This window comes from Argopecten irradians, chromosome 8, assembly GCF_041381155.1.
Source record: "Argopecten irradians isolate NY chromosome 8, Ai_NY, whole genome shotgun sequence".
Classification (NCBI taxonomy): Eukaryota; Metazoa; Mollusca; class Bivalvia; order Pectinida; family Pectinidae; genus Argopecten; species Argopecten irradians.
This window is the reverse complement of record NC_091141.1, coordinates 42,107,945-42,132,368: the sequence shown is the minus strand read 5'-3', so window position 1 is coordinate 42,132,368 and position 24,424 is coordinate 42,107,945. Positions and strand designations below refer to the sequence as shown.

At 37.7% G+C, this 24,424-nt stretch overlaps 1 protein-coding gene across 2 annotated transcripts in view; it reads right to left on the bottom strand.

Moving 5' to 3' along the window:
• Window positions 1–1,745: 1,745 nt before the first annotated feature.
• Window positions 1,746–24,424, bottom strand: part of LOC138330407 (uncharacterized) — a 36,623-nt gene continuing 13,944 nt past the window's right edge. For both annotated transcript variants that reach the window (XM_069278005.1, XM_069278006.1), the window contains 4 exons: window positions 22,431–22,533; window positions 21,786–21,910; window positions 7,143–7,301; window positions 1,746–6,775 (listed from right to left, as the gene is read on the bottom strand). In XM_069278005.1, coding sequence (XP_069134106.1) covers window positions 6,138–6,775; window positions 7,143–7,301; window positions 21,786–21,910; window positions 22,431–22,533 — 1,025 coding nt within the window. In that variant the 3' untranslated portion in view covers window positions 1,746–6,137. The remainder of the gene's footprint in view (window positions 6,776–7,142; window positions 7,302–21,785; window positions 21,911–22,430; window positions 22,534–24,424) is intronic.

Genomic DNA, 24,424 nt, shown 5'->3' with positions numbered 1-24,424 from the left:
TATATACATTTTCTTTAATATAAATCAAGTCTCAGTAAGTGTTTGGTTGGTTGATGTGTTCAGTTCAAAATCATCTTTTTATCAAGGTTTGCATTCCATGTGTCCCCAAAAAACGATAGTACATATATATATAGTCCCTGGATGCTAAGTTTCGTAATTGTAGATCTAGACTGGGACATATTACATACATGTATAATTATGTTTCTGATCTGGATAATACAGAATGCAGTTATTGCAATATTCTGTGCAAAATATATTTATAAAGCGGTTTTATCATTTTCAAATGGGATTTGCTTGACAATGTTCTCTTTACATTTGATTAAACACATTTCTTTTGAATATTTTTTTTTTTTGGGGGGGGGGAGGAGTCGATAATATATCGAAGGGGTCGATAATACAGTGTGATAGAAGGTCTATATAAGAACCTGTTTTTCCAAAATAAGACCTTATTGCATAGTCAAACAACGCTAAAATACTAGTAAAAAGTCCAATTTAAAGCTTTTTTATGACACTCCAGAAATTTCCGATTACATTCTAAACATTGTTAAGGGGTCTATACGGTTTATTTTGGCGCGAGCCTTAGGAAAATCGAGTTTGCCTCGTCATCTCGGTTCTCCGTCTAGAGCACCAAAATAAACCTTGTATTGTAAGATACTAACCATGTATTCTGTTTATCCTGCAACCATTTTTGCATTCAAACGAAAGCAAATTGCTAATTATTTTCTTGATTTCGCTCGAAGAGAGACGCTTCTTTGATGTGGAGGAAAAGATTCATTCAGTAAACCGAATGAGAGTGTACTCCTTTTTACTATCGTGGGAAATATGTAAGCGCATAAGTTTATCCGGCAGTAGTTATCGGTCAGTATGTGGGGCAGTTGCAGGATAAAAAAATTATATACTCACACAAATATGTTTATTAAACTTCAAAATAGGTACACGGTAATTAATTAAAGAAACCGTGTCGTATATAGTTACATGTTGCACATTTTAGAAGTCATTATACATAGATCGACACAAAGAAAGAAATGTTGGTTTTGTTTAAACATGTCCAAAGTTTCTAATGATTTGTGGATCCTGTATTTTTGAAGTACTAGTCTTATTTCGTGTCAACAAATCACATTTTATCACCTGTTTCTTAATCCCACAAAGAACAAACTAGGATACAAGCATTCTAATAACTATCAGATCATGCTAAAGTTATTGCAAATTTTAGGGCGTTGGTAAGTTCCTTAGCTTCCATGGGTATTGTCCGTAGGAGGATGTGTACTGTTGCATCTGCGATATTATTTTGCTTCAGACTGCTTGATGGAAACATCCCCTCCAGACCATATATCAGGATTGAACGTATTCTAAGATGTGTAGACTGGTTGGTGAATTGGTCCGTGTTTGCAATGTAAACCAGTTCCCACTGTAAACTACTCTTTTGTCGTTTGTAATGTTGTTTTGTATAGTATGATGGCTGGTTAGGGCCACTTCGCAGTCACCCTCGTAAGATTACGAGGGCGAGGTCGCGAAGTCACGCTGGTAACCTTGCGAGCTCGCCTCGCAATCTCGCGAATTAGTCCTACAACACAGCTTTATGGACAGGACTGGCTGGAGATATCCCACAGGGGACCAGATTCAACAAAATGGATTTTGCCATACATATTCAGTATGTGGTGACTGGACTGGTGAATATACTTAACAGGTATGTAACTTTTTTTCGGAAAATAGGAGAAAAGCTCGACCTAAACAATCGCCGAAAAGACAAGATACAAAATATCTTTATTCACAAATGACAATTTTCTCTTTAAAAACATAAACGATAATAAAAAGAACTTGAGGAACGATGAATATACAGATTTTCTTTCTAAACGTTTAGTATTATAAAATAGTAAAATATGTCATTTAAAGATGCTCCATCGCTGACAAATGATAATTTTTCTCTATCAAAAACAGGACCAGACGATTTAGTATTTTTCTTCAGTTACAAAAGTTACTTACTTTACACCGTTACCGCCATTGAAAAGTCTGAGTTTCTTATTTTACTTCAAGATAAAGATATTAAAAATAATTAATTGCATCCCGAAAAAAATCCGTGGCACTATGTCCTATATGGAATGCAGTTCCGATTGCGCATGAACCGAAAGTAAAATCAAATATTTTATATTATTTCTTGAGTTAATTAGACATATATATACACGATTAAACACCAATTATTGTTCAAATGATGGGTACATTTATGCTCTGTCCGCGGTGGAGCATCTTTAAGTTATTTCACATTTAATCTACCACTTTCGGTGGTGTCGTTAGTTCCAAAGTTTCATTCAAATGCTGGAAATGTTATTAAAAACAACCGAAAAGTCACAATAAACTGTCTGACTGAAAAGATCAAAATACAAATTTGATTAAAAATCTGACAAATCTAGAAATAAATCCAATAGTATAACTTATAAAGCTTCTTACCTATCGACTTACTCTCAATATAAATGAGATTTATGTTATCCCAGTAAGTCTCATTGTCTAACCTCGTATCAGTAATATATGTATGCTTGTGGGTGACCATAAATTTGTTTAGAAAAGAATACTATAAAATAGGAAGAGTCAAAGCTTGGTTAGGCTTGGTTAGAATTATTAGCGTGAAAGAGCGGCTAAAATTTCAAAAAAAATCTGAATTCACAAATGTAATGGAATCAAATACCCTTCGTCGATGAAAAGGTCATATTGATAAAATCACTGACTGACTTCAAGAGCCTGATGGGTGCCGTGGGCCAATATAAAATCTTTATATGTCCATAATCTATACTGTATGAACTCAGGTGACCGTTAAGGCCCATGGGCCTCTTGTTGTGAGATAGTATACTCTATAATTTGTTTAACATGGCCACCAGAATGTCACTTCTATGTTCTCTCTAAAGTCTGTATATAAAACAGTCATAGAAAAAATTTCTCCATCGACAAACACTCTAAAGATTTCGTAGTGTCTTGACGGCTCTTCAAAAACCGCTATATTTCTCACCTGATTTTGGTGAAACGTAATAACCATTATTACATGTCAAATATTTCATAGTAATGAAAATTATTATTTTACCTTGCGCAATTCTAAAAAATAACAAAAAATAACAATATTTCAATTATATCACAGAGGCTAACAATCAACATAACAATGGCTATATACATATATAAACATAACATTAACTATATATAACACCAACGAAAACAATACATAAAAATAGGAAGCAAGTTTATAATTATACTAACTAACACAGCTAAGCAGGAATTCAATTTCCTGTGTGTGATTCTGATCCTGGGCTCTTCAACCTTAAGATAAACACGGATGTTTAGCCCACCATCATCAGATGTCCACCATTATCAAATGGTGGACTATTCAAATCGCCTTTCGTCCCTGGTCCGTCGTCTGTCCTTCCGTCCGTCCGTTAACAATTCTTGTTATTGCTATTTCTCATAAAGTACTTAAGGGATCTTTTTCAAATTGATATGTAGGTTGTTTCCCTAGGGCCCTAGTTGTGCATATCGCATTTTGAGACTGATCAGCCTACAAGATGGCCGACCGGCCGCCATCTTGGATTTTGATAGTTAAAGTTTGTTACCGCTATTTCTCAGAAAGTGCTAAAGAGATCTTTCTCAAATTTCATATTTTGGTTCCCCTAGAACCCTAGTTGTGTATATTGCATTTTGTAACTAATTGGTCAACAAGATGGCCAACCGGCCGCCATCTTGGATTTTGATAGTTACCGCTATTTCTCATAAATTACTGAAGGGATCTCTTTCAAATTTCATACGTAAGTTCCCCTTGGGCCTTAGTTGTGCATGGTACCTTTTGGGACTGATCAGTCAACAAGATGGCCAACCGACCGCCATCTTGGATTTCTTTGTTGAAGTTTGTTACCGCTGTTTCTCAGAAAGTACTGAAGCGATCTGTCCCAAATTTTATATGTAGTATGTTTGAAAAAGTTTGAAAAGCAGGGTAAAGATCCCTATTTCCATTGTCAGACATACATCATTATTTGTTGGACGCCAAGATCCCTCTTGGATTTCTTGTAATTTTATTTGATCAAACTCAAAAATTTCAAATGAAATAAATCATTTACATGATGACATTATAATGATTCCATTTCTCATTACCATGCTGGTATGTGTATAATACAAATATATTTTAAGTCTTTAAAATAATAAGGAATCCTTATCAACACTATACATGGCGAGCCGTTAATTGTAGCCAAGTTTTTCATAGCAAGAAAATTTATATATTTACATATTTTCATGCCATATCAGATCGATTACCATCCTTGATAAGAACACCAACAATGTGAAAGAAAAATTGTAAAATTATTTAGATTCAAATGATAATTATGAAAATGTTTTTAATCCTTTAAAATAAACTTAAATAAATAACACTGATGATATTTGATTCTAACAACAGTCGAAAAAATAACCAATACAACTCGAAAACGGGAAAAATATCAACTTATTTTTTCTACAACGGAAGATAAATATTGCAGACCATTTCAGAAGTTAATTATCTTAATGCAGAGTTACAAAAACGATTCAAACTCGACAATATTTAAATATATGAAATGATGATACATTTTCCTAATGGTATAAAAACAATAGATGCTAAAATATCAACAACTTTACAACCCTCGGGAAGAATGAAGTATGAAATTAAGTGTAGTATAATCAACATGCATTTGATAGTATGGAGGTTCTGAATGCAAATGTGAACCACGGATTATTCAGAATGATGATATAACCATGAAGCATGAGCTTATGAAAAATAAAACACAATATAATAACAAATTCTTCAATATTAATAACTTTTTCAATTGATAACAATGAAAATTCAATGAAATTCTAAATCGTATATCTATACGAGTAAACATGTGCCCTATACCACATAAGTTAAAGATGCTCCATCGCTGACAAATGACATTGTTTCGCTATCAAAAAGGAGCAGACGAATTAGTATTTTTCTTCAGTTACAAAAAAGTTACTTTCTAAACATTATAACCAGTTTTACCACCATAGAATAATTTGAGATTCTCATTTCACTTCAAGACAAAATATTGAAAATAATTGATCGCATTCCCGAAAATATTTCGTAGCACTATGTCCTATATGGAATGAAGCATGGATTGCGCATGCACCAAAGGCAAAAAAGATTATTTCATAATATTTTATTAGACATATCTATATATATATATACGATTAAACACCAATTATTGTTAAATTGATGAATATCACTTATGCTCTGTCGACGGCGGAGAAACAAATGTAATAAAGAGTTGATGAAATTGTTGTTTACACAAGATCATTGAGTTTAAACTTATTTTCAATGTCAAAATTCAACAACGAGGATTAGGCACAAAAAAGCCTTTTCCTCACAAATAGTTATTTACATAAACATGCATGTACAACATATTATAGCATTACAAATCTTTTCATACATAAACGTAGATAAATAAATGGGGAGACAAAATGGATGATGTATTGCCAATTATGATAAAAAAAACAGAGAAAGACAAAGACTGGATGGGGTCATGATGTATACAATACACAAAAAAAGTTTTAATTCTTACCAGGTATCACGGAATTAATTTTAAAGATTCGATACAAATTGTTTCCTTACTTTCCAGGATCCTCGGCACTCCAGTAGTTACTTCTATAACCGTGATATCCACCCCTGGTATGTGCCACAGTGAAGGCCCGGTGGACGACACCTGATGATACACGTAGTTTGGAACTGAATACGGTACACTGAGTTGGGCGTTATTGTCTCTGTAATATCAAAGGATGCTTCTGCAGGCATATGATTGGTCAGTGTTTATCTCCTGAACTGCCTTCAGTTTTGCTATGACATATTCCAGAGGTGGATATTACGATAATGATAGTAACCCCATTAATATCGAGGATGATTTTCCTGGTATCAAAACATTCTTTCATTTGAAGTGATTGCAATCGTTTTCATTCTCTTAATAGCAAAAAGAGATTTCAAACCAATCTGTTATATGCTGATGTATAGAAATTCAAAGTAATCCTCATTCTCATTCTATCAGTGACAATATCAATTAAAAAACAATTGAAACTGATATTTATAATATCTTGTCGTAAACGTGTTGTTGATAATGAGGCTCTGGTCATTCCTCGTACCTGGGCGGAGGAGAGCGTACATCGTGTCTCTCAGCGTCCTGTGGTTTAACAACGATACGTGTAGTGTTTTGAGTTCTCCTCTGATTTCGTCTATTGCCTCCCCTTGACCCATGTACAGATGGCAGTAGTCGGTTACTTCTTGGTGGAGCCTCAACGGGCGGCGGAGGGACTGGGCTCCCGGGATAAGGCGGGGGTTCGTAGGACTTGGCATCATACGCTGGGGGATGAAGTACGAGTTCTGATCGCGTGTGGTCGGACTTAAACAGCGCGTTGTACGAGGGGGGACGCACTACAATCCCTGTGAAATCAGTCGAAGGGTTTCTCCCACCTGAGCCGTCTTGTCTTCCCTGTGAAACGGTAACAACATTGATAGTGGGATTGTCGTCATTTGCAGGGAGTCTCTGGCCATGACGCCTTGATGATCTTGCGGGTGGATTATCGCTTTGACTGACTGTGCTTCTACGTCGCCGAACAGCTCCAGCTTTTCGTCTACGTCTTTCTTGACATCTCATGACCCATCGAATGACACCAAGTGATACACAAAACCCACCAATAGCGGCAACGATTCCTATAATGATAGATTTCAAGCTCAATGCATCTAAACCGCTTTCATCAGCTGCTGCATCTGTGAGTAAATGAAAATAAAATAGTCTTGTTAGTGGTTTCTCGTTCTATTTCAGTTAAAAAAGTTATTTACTTTACACCATTACCAACATTGAAAGGTCTGGACTTCTTATTAACGTCTATGGCATGCGCACTATCCATACATGGAATGAAGAACTGATTGCACAGCCACCAAAGGCAAGTATTTTACATTATTTTTGTGTTAATAAGACATATGTTTACATGAGTCAACGCCAATTATTGTTAAAGTGATGAGAGTCGTTTATGTATATCTATGATAGTATCTAGCAATATTTACAACGTATTTATTGTTTTCTTTTTTTAACAGAATATAAAATCCTGTAAAATGCGTCAACAATCCAACAAACCTCCATTGTCTTCCAGCCAGTATTTTACCATGATGCCTCGTCCATGATTGGTAGTGTCGGCATAGAAGCGGATAAGAGCAAATCGGTCTCCCGTCAGTTTCATATATGGTTTCGCTGTTCCACAAAAGATCCGTACAGGGCTACTGTCGGGGCAGCTTCCTGGTAAAATAAATCCAAACTGTCAATCGCAGGCTTTTATATTATTGTATGAGGGACTAAACAATCCCACGCCTGTCCATATATTACCACCCTTTCATACACAGAGTTAGTACCCTGTTATAGCCACAGTTAGTACTTACTATCATATATGGTCATCCTGTCATAGCCACAGTTAGTACTTACTATCATATATGGCCACCCTGTCATAGCCACAGTTAGTACTTACTACCATATATGGTCACCCTGTTATAGCCACAGTTAGTACTTACTATCATATATGGCCACCCTGTCATAGCCACAGTTAGTACTTACTACCATATATGGTCACCCTGTTATAGCCACAGTTAGTACTTACTATCATATATGGTCACCCTGTTATAGCCACAGTTAGTACTTACTATCATATATGGTCACCCTGTCATAGCCACAGTTTAGTACTTACTATCATATATATGGTCACCCTGTCATAGCCACAGTTAGTACTTACTATCATATATGGTCACCCTGTCATAGCCACAGTTAGTACTTACTACATATATGGTCACCCTGTCATAGCCACAGTTAGTACTTACTATCATATATGGTCACCCTGTCATAGCCACAGTTAGTACTTACTATCATATTGTCACCCTGATCTATAGTCCCACACAGTTAGTACTTACTATCATATATGGTCACCCTGTCATAGCCACAGTTAGTACTTACTATCATATATGGTCACCCTGTCATAGCCACAGTTAGTACTTACTATCATATATGGTCACCCTGTCATAGCCACAGTTAGTACTTACTATCATATATGGTCACCCTGTCATAGCCACAGTTAGTACTTACTATCATATATGGTCACCCTGTCATAGCCACAGTTAGTACTTACTATCATATATGGTCACCCTGTCATAGCCACAGTTAGTACTTACTATCATATATGGTCACCCTGTCATAGCCACAGTTAGTACTTACTATCATATATGGTCACCCTGTCATAGCCACAGTTAGTACTTACTATCATATATGGTCACCCTGTCATAGCCACAGTTAGTACTTACTATCATATATGGTCACCCTGTCATAGCCACAGTTAGTACTTACTACTATCATATATGGTCACCCTGTCATAGCCACAGTTAGTACTTACTACCATATATGGTCACCCTGTCATAGCCACAGTTAGTACTTACTATCATATATGGTCACCCTGTCATAGCCACAGTTAGTACTTACTATCATATATGGTCACCCTGTCATAGCCACAGTTAGTACTTACTATCATATATGGTCACCCTGTCATAGCCACAGTTAGTACTTACTACCATATATGGTCACCCTGTCATAGCCACAGTTAGTACTTACTATCATATATGGTCACCCTGTCATAGCCACAGTTAGTACTTACTATCATATATGGGTCACCCTGTCATAGCCACAGTTAGTACTTACTATCATATATGGTCACCCTGTCATAGCCACAGTTAGTACTTACTATCATATATGGTCACCCTGTCATAGCCACAGTTAGTACTTACTATCATATATGGTCACCCTGTCATAGCCACAGTTAGTACTTACTATCATATATGGTCACCCTGTCATAGCCACAGTTAGTACTTACTACCATATATGGTCACCCTGTCATAGCCACAGTTAGTACTTACTATCATATATGGCCACCCTGTCATAGCCACAGTTAGTACTTACTATCATATATGGTCACCCTGTCATAGCCACAGTTAGTACTTACTATCATATATGGTCACCCTGTCATAGCCACAGTTAGTACTTACTATCATATATGGTCACCCTGTCATAGCCACAGTTAGTACTTACTATCATATATGGTCACCCTGTCATAGCCACAGTTAGTACTTACTATCATATATGGTCACCCTGTCATAGCCACAGTTAGTACTTACTATCATATATGGTCACCCTGTCATAGCCACAGTTAGTACTTACTATCATATATGGTCACCCTGTCATAGCCACAGTTAGTACTTACTATCATATATGGTCACCCTGTCATAGCCACAGTTAGTACTTACTATCATATATGGTCACCCTGTCATAGCCACAGTTAGTACTTACTATCATATATGGTCACCCTGTCATAGCCACAGTTAGTACTTACTACCATATATGGTCACCCTGTCATAGCCACAGTTAGTACTTACTATCATATATGGTCACCCTGTCATAGCCACAGTTAGTACTTACTATCATATATGGTCACCCTGTCATAGCCACAGTTAGTACTTACTATCATATATGGCCACCCTGTCATAGCCACAGTTAGTACTTACTATCATATATGGCCACCCTGTCATAGCCACAGTTAGTACTTACTATCATATATGGCCACCCTGTCATAGCCACAGTTAGTACTTACTACCATATATGGTCACCCTGTCATAGCCACAGTTAGTACTTACTATCATATATGGTCACCCTGTCATAGCCACAGTTAGTACTTACTATCATATATGGTCACCCTGTCATAGCCACAGTTAGTACTTACTATCATATATGGTCACCCTGTCATAGCCACAGTTAGTACTTACTATCATATATGGTCCACCCTGTCATAGCCACAGTTAGTACTTACTATCATATATGGTCACCCTGTCATAGCCACAGTTAGTACTTACTATCATATATGGTCACCCTGTCATAGCCACAGTTAGTACTTACTATCATATATGGTCACCCTGTCATAGCCACAGTTAGTACTTACTATCATATATGGTCACCCTGTCATAGCCACAGTTAGTACTTACTATCATATATGGTCACCCTGTCATAGCCACAGTTAGTACTTACTATCATATATGGTCACCCTGTCATAGCCACAGTTAGTACTTACTATCATATATGGTCACCCTGTCATAGCCACAGTTAGTACTTACTATCATATATGGTCACCCTGTCATAGCCACAGTTAGTACTTACTATCATATATGGTCACCCTGTCATAGCCACAGTTAGTACTTACTATCATATATGGTCACCCTGTCATAGCCACAGTTAGTACTTACTATCATATATGGTCACCCTGTCATAGCCACAGTTAGTACTTACTATCATATATGGTCACCCTGTCATAGCCACAGTTAGTACTTACTATCATATATGGTCACCCTGTCATAGCCACAGTTAGTACTTACTATCATATATGGTCACCCTGTCATAGCCACAGTTAGTACTTACTACCATATATGGTCACCCTGTCATAGCCACAGTTAGTACTTACTATCATATATGGTCACCCTGTCATAGCCACAGTTAGTACTTACTATCATATATGGTCACCCTGTCATAGCCACAGTTAGTACTTACTATCATATATGGTCACCCTGTCATAGCCACAGTTAGTACTTACTATCATATATGGTCACCCTGTCATAGCCACAGTTAGTACTTACTATCATATATGGTCACCCTGTCATAGCCATAGTACTTACTACATATATGGTCACCCTGTCATAGCCACAGTTAGTACTTACTATCATATATGGTCACCCTGTCATAGCCACAGTTAGTACTTACTATCATATATGGTCACCCTGTCTAGCACAGTTAGTACTTACTATCATATAGGTCACCTGTATAGCCACAGTTAGTACTTACTATCATATATGGTCACCCTGTCATAGCCACAGTTAGTACTTACTATCATATATGGTCACCCTGTCATAGCCACAGTTAGTACTTACTATCATATATGGTCACCCTGTCATAGCCACAGTTAGTACTTACTATCATATATGGTCACCCTGTCATAGCCACAGTTAGTACTTACTATCATATATGGTCACCCTGTCATAGCCACAGTTAGTACTTACTATCATATATGGTCACCCTGTCATAGCCACAGTTAGTACTTACTATCATATATGGTCACCCTGTCATAGCCACAGTTAGTACTTACTATCATATATGGTCACCCTGTCATAGCCACAGTTAGTACTTACTATCATATATGGTCACCCTGTCATAGCCACAGTTAGTACTTACTACATATATGGTCACCCTGTCATAGCCACAGTTAGTACTTACTATCATATATGGTCACCCTGTCATAGCCACAGTTAGTACTTACTATCATATATGGTCACCCTGTCATAGCCACAGTTAGTACTTACTATCATATATGGTCACCCTGTCATAGCCACAGTTAGTACTTACTATCATATATGGTCACCCTGTCATAGCCACAGTTAGTACTTACTATCATATATGGTCACCCTGTCATAGCCACAGTTAGTACTTACTATCATGTAAGGCCACCCTGTCATAGCCACAGTTAGTACTTACTATCATATATGGCCACCCTGTCATAGCCACAGTTAGTACTTACTATCATATATGGTCACCCTGTCATAGCCACAGTTAGTACTTACTATCATATATGGTCACCCTGTCATAGCCACAGTTAGTACTTACTATCATATATGGTCACCCTGTCATAGCCACAGTTAGTACTTACTATCATATATGGTCACCCTGTCATAGCCACAGTTAGTACTTACTATCATATTATGGTCACCCTGTCATAGCCACAGTTAGTACTTACTATCATATATGGTCACCCTGTCATAGCCACAGTTAGTACTTACTATCATATATGGTCACCCTGTCATAGCCACAGTTAGTACTTACTATCATATATGGTCACCCTGTCATAGCCACAGTTAGTACTTACTATCATATATGGTCACCCTGTCATAGCCACAGTTAGTACTTACTATCATATATGGTCACCCTGTCATAGCCACAGTTAGTACTTACTATCATATATGGTCACCCTGTCATAGCCACAGTTAGTACTTACTATCATATATGGTCACCCTGTCATAGCCACAGTTAGTACTTACTATCATATATGGTCACCCTGTCATAGCCACAGTTAGTACTTACTATCATATATGGTCACCCTGTCATAGCCACAGTTAGTACTTACTATCATATATGGTCACCCTGTCATAGCCACAGTTAGTACTTACTATCATATATGGTCACCCTGTCATAGCCACAGTTAGTACTTACTATCATATATGGTCACCCTGTCATAGCCACAGTTAGTACTTACTATCATATATGGTCACCCTGTCATAGCCACAGTTAGTACTTACTATCATATATGGTCACCCTGTCATAGCCACAGTTAGTACTTACTACTATATGGCACCTGTATAGCCACAGTTAGTATTACTACATATATGTCACCCTGTCATAGCCACAGTTAGTACTTACTATCATATATGGTCACCCTGTCATAGCCACAGTTAGTACTTACTATCATATATGGTCACCCTGTCATAGCCACAGTTAGTACTTACTATCATATATGGTCACCCTGTCATAGCCACAGTTAGTACTTACTATCATATATGGTCACCCTGTCATAGCCACAGTTAGTACTTACTATCATATATGGTCACCCTGTCATAGCCACAGTTAGTACTTACTATCATATATGGTCACCCTGTCATAGCCACAGTTAGTACTTACTATCATATATGGTCACCCTGTCATAGCCACAGTTAGTACTTACTATCATATATGGTCACCCTGTCATAGCCACAGTTAGTACTTACTATCATATATGGTCACCCTGTCATAGCCACAGTTAGTACTTACTATCATATATGGTCACCCTGTCATAGCCACAGTTAGTACTTACTATCATATATGGTCACCCTGTCATAGCCACAGTTAGTACTTACTATCATATATGGTCACCCTGTCATAGCCACAGTTAGTACTTACTATCATATATGGTCACCCTGTCATAGCCACAGTTAGTACTTACTATCATATATGGTCACCCTGTCATAGCCACAGTTAGTACTTACTATCATATATGGTCACCCTGTCATAGCCACATTTAGTACTTACTATCATATATGGCCACCCTGTCATAGCCACAGTTAGTACTTACTACCATATATGGTCACCCTGTCATAGCCACAGTTAGTACTTACTATCATATATGGTCACCCTGTCATAGCCACAGTTAGTACTTACTATCATATATGGTCACCCTGTCATAGCCACAGTTAGTACTTACTATCATATATGGTCACCCTGTCATAGCCACAGTTAGTACTTACTATCATATATGGTCACCCTGTCATAGCCACATTTAGTACTTACTATCATATATGGTCACCCTGTCATAGCCACAGTTAGTACTTACTATCATATATGGTCACCCTGTCATAGCCACAGTTAGTACTTACTATCATATATGGTCACCCTGTCATAGCCACAGTTAGTACTTACTATCATATATGGTCACCCTGTCATAGCCACAGTTAGTACTTACTATCATATATGGCCACCCTGTCATAGCCACAGTTAGTACTTACTATCATATATGGTCACCCTGTCATAGCCACAGTTAGTACTTACTATCATATATGGTCACCCTGTCATAGCCACAGTTAGTACTTACTATCATATATGGTCACCCTGTCATAGCCACAGTTAGTACTTACTACTATCATATATGGTCACCCTGTCATAGCCACAGTTAGTACTTACTATCATATATGGTCACCCTGTCATAGCCACAGTTAGTACTTACTATCATATATGGTCACCCTGTCATAGCCACAGTTAGTACTTACTATCATATATGGTCACCCTGTCATAGCCACAGTTAGTACTTACTATCATATATGGTCACCCTGTCATAGCCACAGTTAGTACTTACTATCATATATGGTCACCCTGTCATAGCCACAGTTAGTACTTACTATCATATATGGTCACCCTGTCATAGCCACAGTTAGTACTTACTATCATTATATGGCCACCCTGTCATAGCCACAGTTAGTACTTACTATCATATATGGTCACCCTGTCATAGCCACAGTTAGTACTTACTATCATATATGGTCACCCTGTCATAGCCACAGTTAGTACTTACTATCATATATGGTCACCCTGTCATAGCCACAGTTAGTACTTACTATCATATATGGTCACCCTGTCATAGCCACAGTTAGTACTTACTATCATAATAGGTCACCCTGTCATAGCCACAGTTAGTACTTACTATCATATATGGTCACCCTGTCATAGCCACAGTTAGTACTTACTATCATATATGGTCACCCTGTCATAGCCACAGTTAGTACTTACTATCATATATGGTCACCCTGTCATAGCCACAGTTAGTACTTACTACATATATGGTCACCCTGTCATAGCCACAGTTAGTACTTACTATCATATATGGTCACCCTGTCATAGCCACAGTTAGTACTTACTATCATATATGGTCACCCTGTCATAGCCACAGTTAGTACTTACTATCATATATGGTCACCCTGTCATAGCCACAGTTAGTACTTACTATCATATATGGTCACCCTGTCATAGCCACAGTTAGTACTACTTACTATCATATATGGCCACCCTGTCATAGCCACAGTTAGTACTTACTATCATATATGGTCACCCTGTCATAGCCACAGTTAGTACTTACTATCATATATGGTCACCCTGTCATAGCCACAGTTAGTACTTACTATCATATATGGTCACCCTGTCATAGCCACAGTTAGTACTTACTACCATATATGGTCACCCTGTCATAGCCACAGTTAGTACTTACTATCATATATGGTCACCCTGTCATAGCCACAGTTAGTACTTACTATCATATATGGTCACCCTGTCATAGCCACAGTTAGTACTTACTATCATATATGGTCACCCTGTCATAGCCACAGTTAGTACTTACTACCATATATGGTCACCCTGTCATAGCCACAGTTAGTACTTACTATCATATATGGTCACCCTGTCATAGCCACAGTTAGTACTTACTATCATATATGGTCACCCTGTCATAGCCACAGTTAGTACTTACTATCATATATGGTCACCCTGTCATAGCCACAGTTAGTACTTACTATCATATATGGTCACCCTGTCATAGCCACAGTTAGTACTTACTATCATATATGGTCACCCTGTCATAGCCACAGTTAGTACTTACTATCATATATGGTCACCCTGTCATAGCCACAGTTAGTACTTACTATCATATATGGTCACCCTGTCATAGCCACAGTTAGTACTTACTATCATATATGGTCACCCTGTCATAGCCACAGTTAGTACTTACTATCATATATGGTCACCCTGTCATAGCCACAGTTAGTACTTACTATCATATATGGTCACCCTGTCATAGCCACAGTTAGTACTTACTATCATATATGGTCACCCTGTCATAGCCACAGTTAGTACTTACTATCATATATGGTCACCCTGTCATAGCCACAGTTAGTACTTACTACCATATATGGTCACCCTGTTATAGCCACAGTTAGTACTTACTATCATATATGGTCACCCTGTCATAGCCACAGTTAGTACTTACTACCATATATATGGTCACCCTGTCATAGCCACAGTTAGTACTTACTATCATATATGGTCACCCTGTCATAGCCACAGTTAGTACTTACTATCATATATGGTCACCCTGTCATAGCCACAGTTAGTACTTACTATCATATATGGTCACCCTGTCATAGCCACAGTTAGTACTTACTATCATATATGGTCACCCTGTTATAGCCACAGTTAGTACTTACTATCATATATGGTCACCCTGTCATAGCCACAGTTAGTACTTACTATCATATATGGTCACCCTGTCATAGCCACAGTTAGTACTTACTATCATATATGGTCACCCTGTCATAGCCACAGTTAGTACTTACTACCATATATGGTCACCCTGTCATAGCCACAGTTAGTACTTACTATCATATATGGTCACCCTGTCATAGCCACAGTTAGTACTTACTATCATATAATGGTCACCCTGTCATAGCCACAGTTAGTACTTACTATCATATATGGTCACCCTGTCTGCATGCTCATCATAGGCACCTATACCATTAGTACTTACTATATATGGTCACCCTGTCATAGCCACAGTTAGTACTTACTATCATATATGGTCACCCTGTCATAGCCACAGTTAGTACTTACTATCATATATGGTCACCCTGTCATAGCCACAGTTAGTACTTACTATCATATATGGTCACCCTGTCATAGCCACAGTTAGTACTTACTATCATATATGGTCACCCTGTCATAGCCACAGTTAGTACTTACTATCATATATGGTCACCCTGTCATAGCCACAGTTAGTACTTACTATCATATATGGTCACCCTGTCATAGCCACAGTTAGTACTTACTATCATATATGGTCACCCTGTCATAGCCACAGTTAGTACTTACTACCATATATGGTCACCCTGTCATAGCCACAGTTAGTACTTACTATCATATATGGTCACCCTGTCATAGCCACAGTTAGTACTTACTATCATATATGGTCACCCTGTCATAGCCACAGTTAGTACTTACTACCATATATGGTCACCCTGTCATAGCCACAGTTAGTACTTACTATCATATATGGTCACCCTGTCATAGCCACAGTTAGTACTTACTATCATATATGGTCACCCTGTCATAGCCACAGTTAGTACTTACTACCATATATGGTCACCCTGTCATAGCCACAGTTAGTACTTACTATCATATATGGTCACCCTGTCATAGCCACAGTTAGTACTTACTATCATATATGGCCACCCTGTCATAGCCACAGTTAGTACTTACTATCATATATGGTCACCCTGTCATAGCCACAGTTAGTACTTACTATCATATATGGTCACCCTGTCATAGCCACAGTTAGTACTTACTATCATATATGGTCACCCTGTCATAGCCACAGTTAGTACTTACTATCATATATGGTCACCCTGTCATAGCCACAGTTAGTACTTACTATCATATATGGTCACCCTGTCATAGCCACAGTTAGTACTTACTACCATATATGGTCACCCTGTCATAGCCACAGTTAGTACTTACTATCATATATGGTCACCCTGTCATAGCCACAGTTAGTACTTACTATCATATATGGTCACCCTGTCATAGCCACAGTTAGTACTTACTACCATATATGGTCACCCTGTCATAGCCACAGTTAGTACTTACTATCATATATGGTCACCCTGTCATAGCCACAGTTAGTACTTACTATCATATATGGTCACCCTGTCATAGCCACAGTTAGTACTTACTATCATATATGGTCACCCTGTCATAGCCACAGTTAGTACTTACTACCATATATGGTCACCCTGTCATAGCCACAGTTAGTACTTACTATCATATATGGTCACCCTGTCATAGCCACAGTTAGTACTTACTATCATATATGGTCACCCTGTCATAGCCACAGTTAGTACTTACTATCATATATGGTCACCCTGTCATAGCCACAGTTAGTACTTACTATCATATATGGTCACCCTGTCATAGCCACAGTTAGTACTTACTATCATATATGGTCACCCTGTCATAGCCACAGTTAGTACTTACTATCATATATGGTCACCCTGTCATAGCCACAGTTAGTACTTACTATCATATATGGTCACCCTGTCATAGCCACAGTTAGTACTTACTATCATATATGGTCACCCTGTCATAGCCACAGTTAGTACTTACTATCATATATGGTCACCCTGTCATAGCCACAGTTAGTACTTACTATCATATATGGTCACCCTGTCATAGCCACAGTTAGTACTTACTATCATATATGGTCACCCTGTCATAGCCACAGTTAGTACTTACTATCATATATGGTCACCCTGTCCCATAGCCACAGTTAGTACTTACTACTATCATATATGGTCACCCTGTCATAGCCACAGTTAGTACTTACTACCATATATGGTCACCCTGTCATAGCCACAGTTAGTACTTACTATCATATATGGTCACCCTGTCATAGCCACAGTTAGTACTTACTATCATATATGGTCACCCTGTCATAGCCACAGTTAGTACTTACTATCATATATGGTCACCCTGTCATAGCCACAGTTAGTACTTACTACCATATATGGTCACCCTGTCATAGCCACAGTTAGTACTTACTATCATATATGGTCACCCTGTCATAGCCACAGTTAGTACTTACTATCATATATGGTCACCCTGTCATAGCCACAGTTAGTACTTACTATCATATATGGTCACCCTGTCATAGCCACAGTTAGTACTTACTATCATATATGGCCACCCTGTCATAGCCACAGTTAGTACTTACTATCATATATGGTCACCCTGTCATAGCCACAGTTAGTACTTACTATCATATATGGTCACCCTGTCATAGCCACATTTAGTACTTACTATCATATATGGTCACCCTGTCATAGCCACAGTTAGTACTTACTATCATATATGGTCACCCTGTCATAGCCACAGTTAGTACTTACTACCATATATGGTCACCCTGTCATAGCCACAGTTAGTACTTACTACCATATATGGTCACCCTGTCATAGCCACAGTTAGTACTTACTATCATATATTGGTCACCCTGTCATAGCCACAGTTAGTACTTACTATCATATATGGTCACCCTGTCATAGCCACAGTTAGTACTTACTATCATATATGGCACCCTGTCATAGCCACAGTTAGTACTTACTATCATTATGGTCACCCTGTCATAGCCACAGTTAGTACTTACTACCATATATGGTCACCCTGTCATAGCCACAGTTAGTACTTACTATCATATATGGTCACCCTGTCATAGCCACAGTTAGTATACTTACTACCATATATGGTCACCCTGTCATAGCCACAGTTAGTACTTACTATCATATATGGTCACCCTGTCATAGCCACAGTTAGTACTTACTATCATATATGGTCACCCTGTCATAGCCACAGTTAGTACTTACTATCATATATGGTCACCCTGTCATAGCCACAGTTAGTACTTACTATCATATATGGTCACCCTGTCATAGCCACAGTTAGTACTTACTATCATATATGGTCACCCTGTCATAGCCACAGTTAGTACTTACTATCATATATGGTCACCCTGTCATAGCCACAGTTAGTACTTACTATCATATATGGTCACCCTGTCATAGCCACAGTTAGTACTTACTACCATATATGGTCACCCTGTCATAGCCACAGTTAGTACTTACTATCATATATGGTCACCCTGTCATAGCCACAGTTAGTACTTACTATCATATATGGTCACCCTGTCATAGCCACATTTAGTACTTACTATCATATATGGTCACCCTGTCATAGCCACAGTTAGTACTTACTATCATATATGGCCACCCTGTCATAGCCACAGTTAGTACTTACTATCATATATGGTCACCCTGTCATAGCCACAGTTAGTACTTACTATCATATATGGTCACCCTGTCATAGCCACAGTTAGTACTTACTATCATATATGGTCACCCTGTCATAGCCACAGTTAGTACTTACTATCATACATATATATGGTCACCCTGTCATAGCCACAGTTAGTACTTACTACCATATATGGTCACCCTGTCATAGCCACAGTTAGTACTTACTATCATATATGGTCACCCTGTCATAGCCACAGTTAGTACTTACTATCATATATGGCCACCCTGTCATAGCCACAGTTAGTACTTACTATCATATATGGTCACCCTGTCATAGCCACATTTATTACTATCTAATGGTCACCCTGTCATAGCCACATTTAGTACTTACTATCATATATGGTCACCCTGTCATAGCCACAGTTAGTACTTACTATCATATATGGTCACCCTGTCATAGCCACAGTTAGTACTTACTACCATATATGGTCACCCTGTCATAGCCACAGTTAGTACTTACTATCATATATGGTCACCCTGTCATAGCCACAGTTAGTACTTACTATCATATATGGTCACCCTGTCATAGCCACAGTTAGTACTTACTATCATATATGGTCACCCTGTCATAGCCACAGTTAGTACTTACTATCATATATGGCCACCCTGTCATAGCCACAGTTAGTACTTACTATCATATATGGTCACCCTGTCATAGCCACAGTTAGTACTTACTATCATATATGGTCACCCTGTCATAGCCACAGTTAGTACTTACTATCATATATGGTCACCCTGTCATAGCCACAGTTAGTACTTACTATCATATATGGTCACCCTGTCATAGCCACAGTTAGTACTTACTATCATATATGGTCACCCTGTCATAGCCACAGTTAGTACTTACTATCATATATGGTCACCCTGTCATAGCCACAGTTAGTACTTACTACTACATATATGGTCACCCTGTCATAGCCACAGTTAGTACTTACTATCATATATGGTCACCCTGTCATAGCCACAGTTAGTACTTACTATCATATATGGTCACCCTGTCATAGCCACAGTTAGTACTTACTATCATATATGGTCACCCTGTCATAGCCACAGTTAGTACTTACTATCATATATGGTCACCCTGTCATAGCCACAGTTAGTACTTACTATCATATATGGTCACCCTGTCATAGCCACAGTTAGTACTTACTATCATATATGGTCACCCTGTCATAGCCACAGTTAGTACTTACTATCATATATGGTCACCCTGTCATAGCCACAGTTAGTACTTACTATCATATATGGCCACCCTGTCATAGCCACAGTTAGTACTTACTACCATATATGGTCACCCTGTCATAGCCACAGTTAGTACTTACTATCATATATGGTCACCCTGTCATAGCCACAGTTAGTACTTACTATCATATATGGTCACCCTGTCATAGCCACAGTTAGTACTTACTATCATATATGGTCACCCTGTCATAGCCACAGTTAGTACTTACTACCATATATGGTCACCCTGTCATAGCCACAGTTAGTACTTACTATCATATATTGTCACCCTGTCATAGCCACAGTTAGTACTTACTATCATATATGGTCACCCTGTCATAGCCACAGTTAGTACTTACTATCATATATGGTCACCCTGTCATAGCCACAGTTAGTACTTACTATCATATATGGTCACCCTGTCATAGCCACAGTTAGTACTTACTATCATATATGGTCACCCTGTCATAGCCACAGTTAGTACTTACTATCATATATGGTCACCCTGTCATAGCCACAGTTAGTACTTACTATCATATATGGTCACCCTGTCATAGCCACAGTTAGTACTTACTATCATATATGGTCACCCTGTTATAGCCACAGTTAGTACTTACTATCATATATGGTCACCCTGTCATAGCCACAGTTAGTACTTACTACCATATATGGTCACCCTGTTATAGCCACAGTTAGTACTTACTATCATATATGGCCACCCTGTTATAGCCACAGTTAGTACTTACTATCATATATGGTCACCCTGTCATAGCCACAGTTAGTACTTACTATCATATATGGCCACCCTGTCATAGCCACAGTTAGTACTTACTATCATATATGGTCACCCTGTCATAGCCACAGTTAGTACTTACTACCATATATGGTCACCCTGTCATAGCCACAGTTAGTACTTACTACCATATATGGCCACCCTGTCATAGCCACAGTTAGTACTTACTACCATATATGGCCACCCTGTCATAGGCACAGTTTATACTGTACTCCGTATCCCCATCCACCACTTCGATAGATAACGTGTGGTTGGCATTCGGCTTCACAATCAGCCATTCTTCCTGCAAGTTGCTGTAACAAAGAAATGTCACTCAGTTACCGTAAACTTGTATTAAATCCATAAAGATGTTACATCGCCCTCAGAGCATAAACGATATCCATCATTTGAACAATAACTTATGTATTCATACTAGTATAAACTAATATATTTTGTTTTTGGTACATGTACAATCAAAGTACATTACTTAATTCCATCTACTACATAGTACCATGAAGTGTTTTCGGTTGCAATTAATTATTTTTAGTATTTTTATCTTTAAGTAAAATAAGAAGCTCAAACTTTTAAATTGTGGTAATGGTACAAATAAGTAAATACTAATTCGTCTGCTCTTGTTTCTGATAGAGAAAAAAATACCATTCGTCGGCGGTGGAGCATCTTATTAAAAATAGAATCAGTCAATAACTGAACATGTAATCAATATTATAAACTTTAAATGTGTGTGTTTGCGTTTTAAAAATGTATAATTTTCTTATAGCCAACTTGTTACATAAATTGTAAAGAAGCGTTTCCAATGTCTACTAAATCACCAACCTCGGGTAGGAAAGAGGATAACCACGTGACTTAAACACTTGGCTCTCTGACGTGGCAGTAAGAATGTGCTGGTTTGTGTAGTGGTGGAAGCAAAAAGGTATAGCTGTTGATACAAACAAAAATTAGATTTTAAATTGCAGTTAAAATAAAACGTTAAAATATCTACTGTTAAAGGTTACATTTAGCAGCATCCCTCAAAATGTGTAAGCATCTTTGATAGGCCATTTCTTTAGGATGTGTAAGCATCTTTGATAGGCCATTTCTTTAGGATTGTGGTATTCATTTGATAACTTATTGCAACTTCCTTTCGAAATTGAAAGTCATTACATAGTTGGTTTAAGTGCACACCGATACAATCTAGAGACATTCATCACCAAGAATTATTACTTCAAAATTAAAATATTTTGTATAAGTACAAGCCAAACTACGATAAAACCACACAACAAGTAAATACGCTTAGCTATGGCAAAGTCATACTAAAGGTAAATACACTACACTATGGTAAAGTCACACTAAAAGTAAATATGCTAGACTATGGTAAAGTCACACTAAAGTAAATATGCTAGACTATGGTAAAGTCACACTAAAAGTAAATATGCTAGACTATTATAAAGTCACACTAAAAAGTAAATATTCTAGACTATGGTAAAGTCACACTAAAGTAAATATGCTGCAATATAGTAAAGTCACACTAAAAGTAAATATGCTAGACTATTATAAAGTCACACTAAAAAGTAAATATTCTAGACTATGTAAAGTCACACTAAAGTAAATATGCTGCAATATAGTAAAGTCACACTAAAGGTAAATATGCTAGACTATGGTAAAGTCACACTAAAAGTAAATATGATAGACTATGGTAAAGTCACACTAAAGGTTAATATGGCAGACTATGGTAAAGTCACACTAAAGGTAAATATGATAGACTATGGTAAAGTCACACTAAAAGTAAATATGCTAGACTATGGTAAAGTCACACTAAAGGTAAATATGCTACACTATGGTAAAGTCACACTAAAGGTAAATATGATAGACTATGGTAAAGTCACACTAAAGGTAAATATGCTAGACTATGGTAAAGTCACACTAAAGGTAAATATGCTAGACTATGGTAAAGTCACACTAAAAGTAAATATGCTAGACTAAGGTAAAGTCACACTAAGGTAAAGTCACACTAAAAGTAAATATGCTAGACTATGGTAAAGTCACGCTAAAGGTAAATATGCTAGACTATGGTAAAGTCACACTAAAAGTAAATATGCTATACTATGGTAAAGTCACACTAAAAGTAAATATACTAGACTATGGTAAAGTCACACTAGCTAAAAGTAAGTATGCTAGACTTCGGTAAAGCCACACAAAAATAAATACGCTAGGCTACGGTAAAACCACAATAAAAGTAAATACACTAGACTACTCTAAAGTCATACTAAAGATAAATACACTACACTATGGTAAAATCCCCCTAAAAGCAAATACGCCAGTCTACTCTAAAGTCACACTAAAAGTATACATGCTAGGCTACAGTAACAGAGGTGAATGTAGGGACCGCAATAAAACCTGGGAGAGATTGTTAAAATACAAGCGTAGAATGGAAAAGGACTATTAAAACGCAAGTGAAGAAAAGAAGAGGACTATTAAAATGCAAGCGTGGAATGGAAGAGGACTATTAAAATACAGGCGTAGAAAAGAAAAGGACTATTTAAATACCAGCGTAGAATGGAAGAGGACTATTAAAACACAGGCGTAGAAAAGAAGAGGACTATAAAAATACCAGCGTAGAATGGAAGAGGACTATTAAAACACAGGCGTAGAAAAGAAGAGGACTATTAAAATACAAGTGTAGAATAGAAGAGGACTATTAAAACACTAGCGAAGAAAAGAAGAGGACTATTAAAATACAAGCGTAGAATAGAAGAGGACTATTAAAACACTAGCGAAGAAAAGAAGAGGATTATTAAAATACAAGCGAAGAAAAGAAGAGGGCTGTTAAA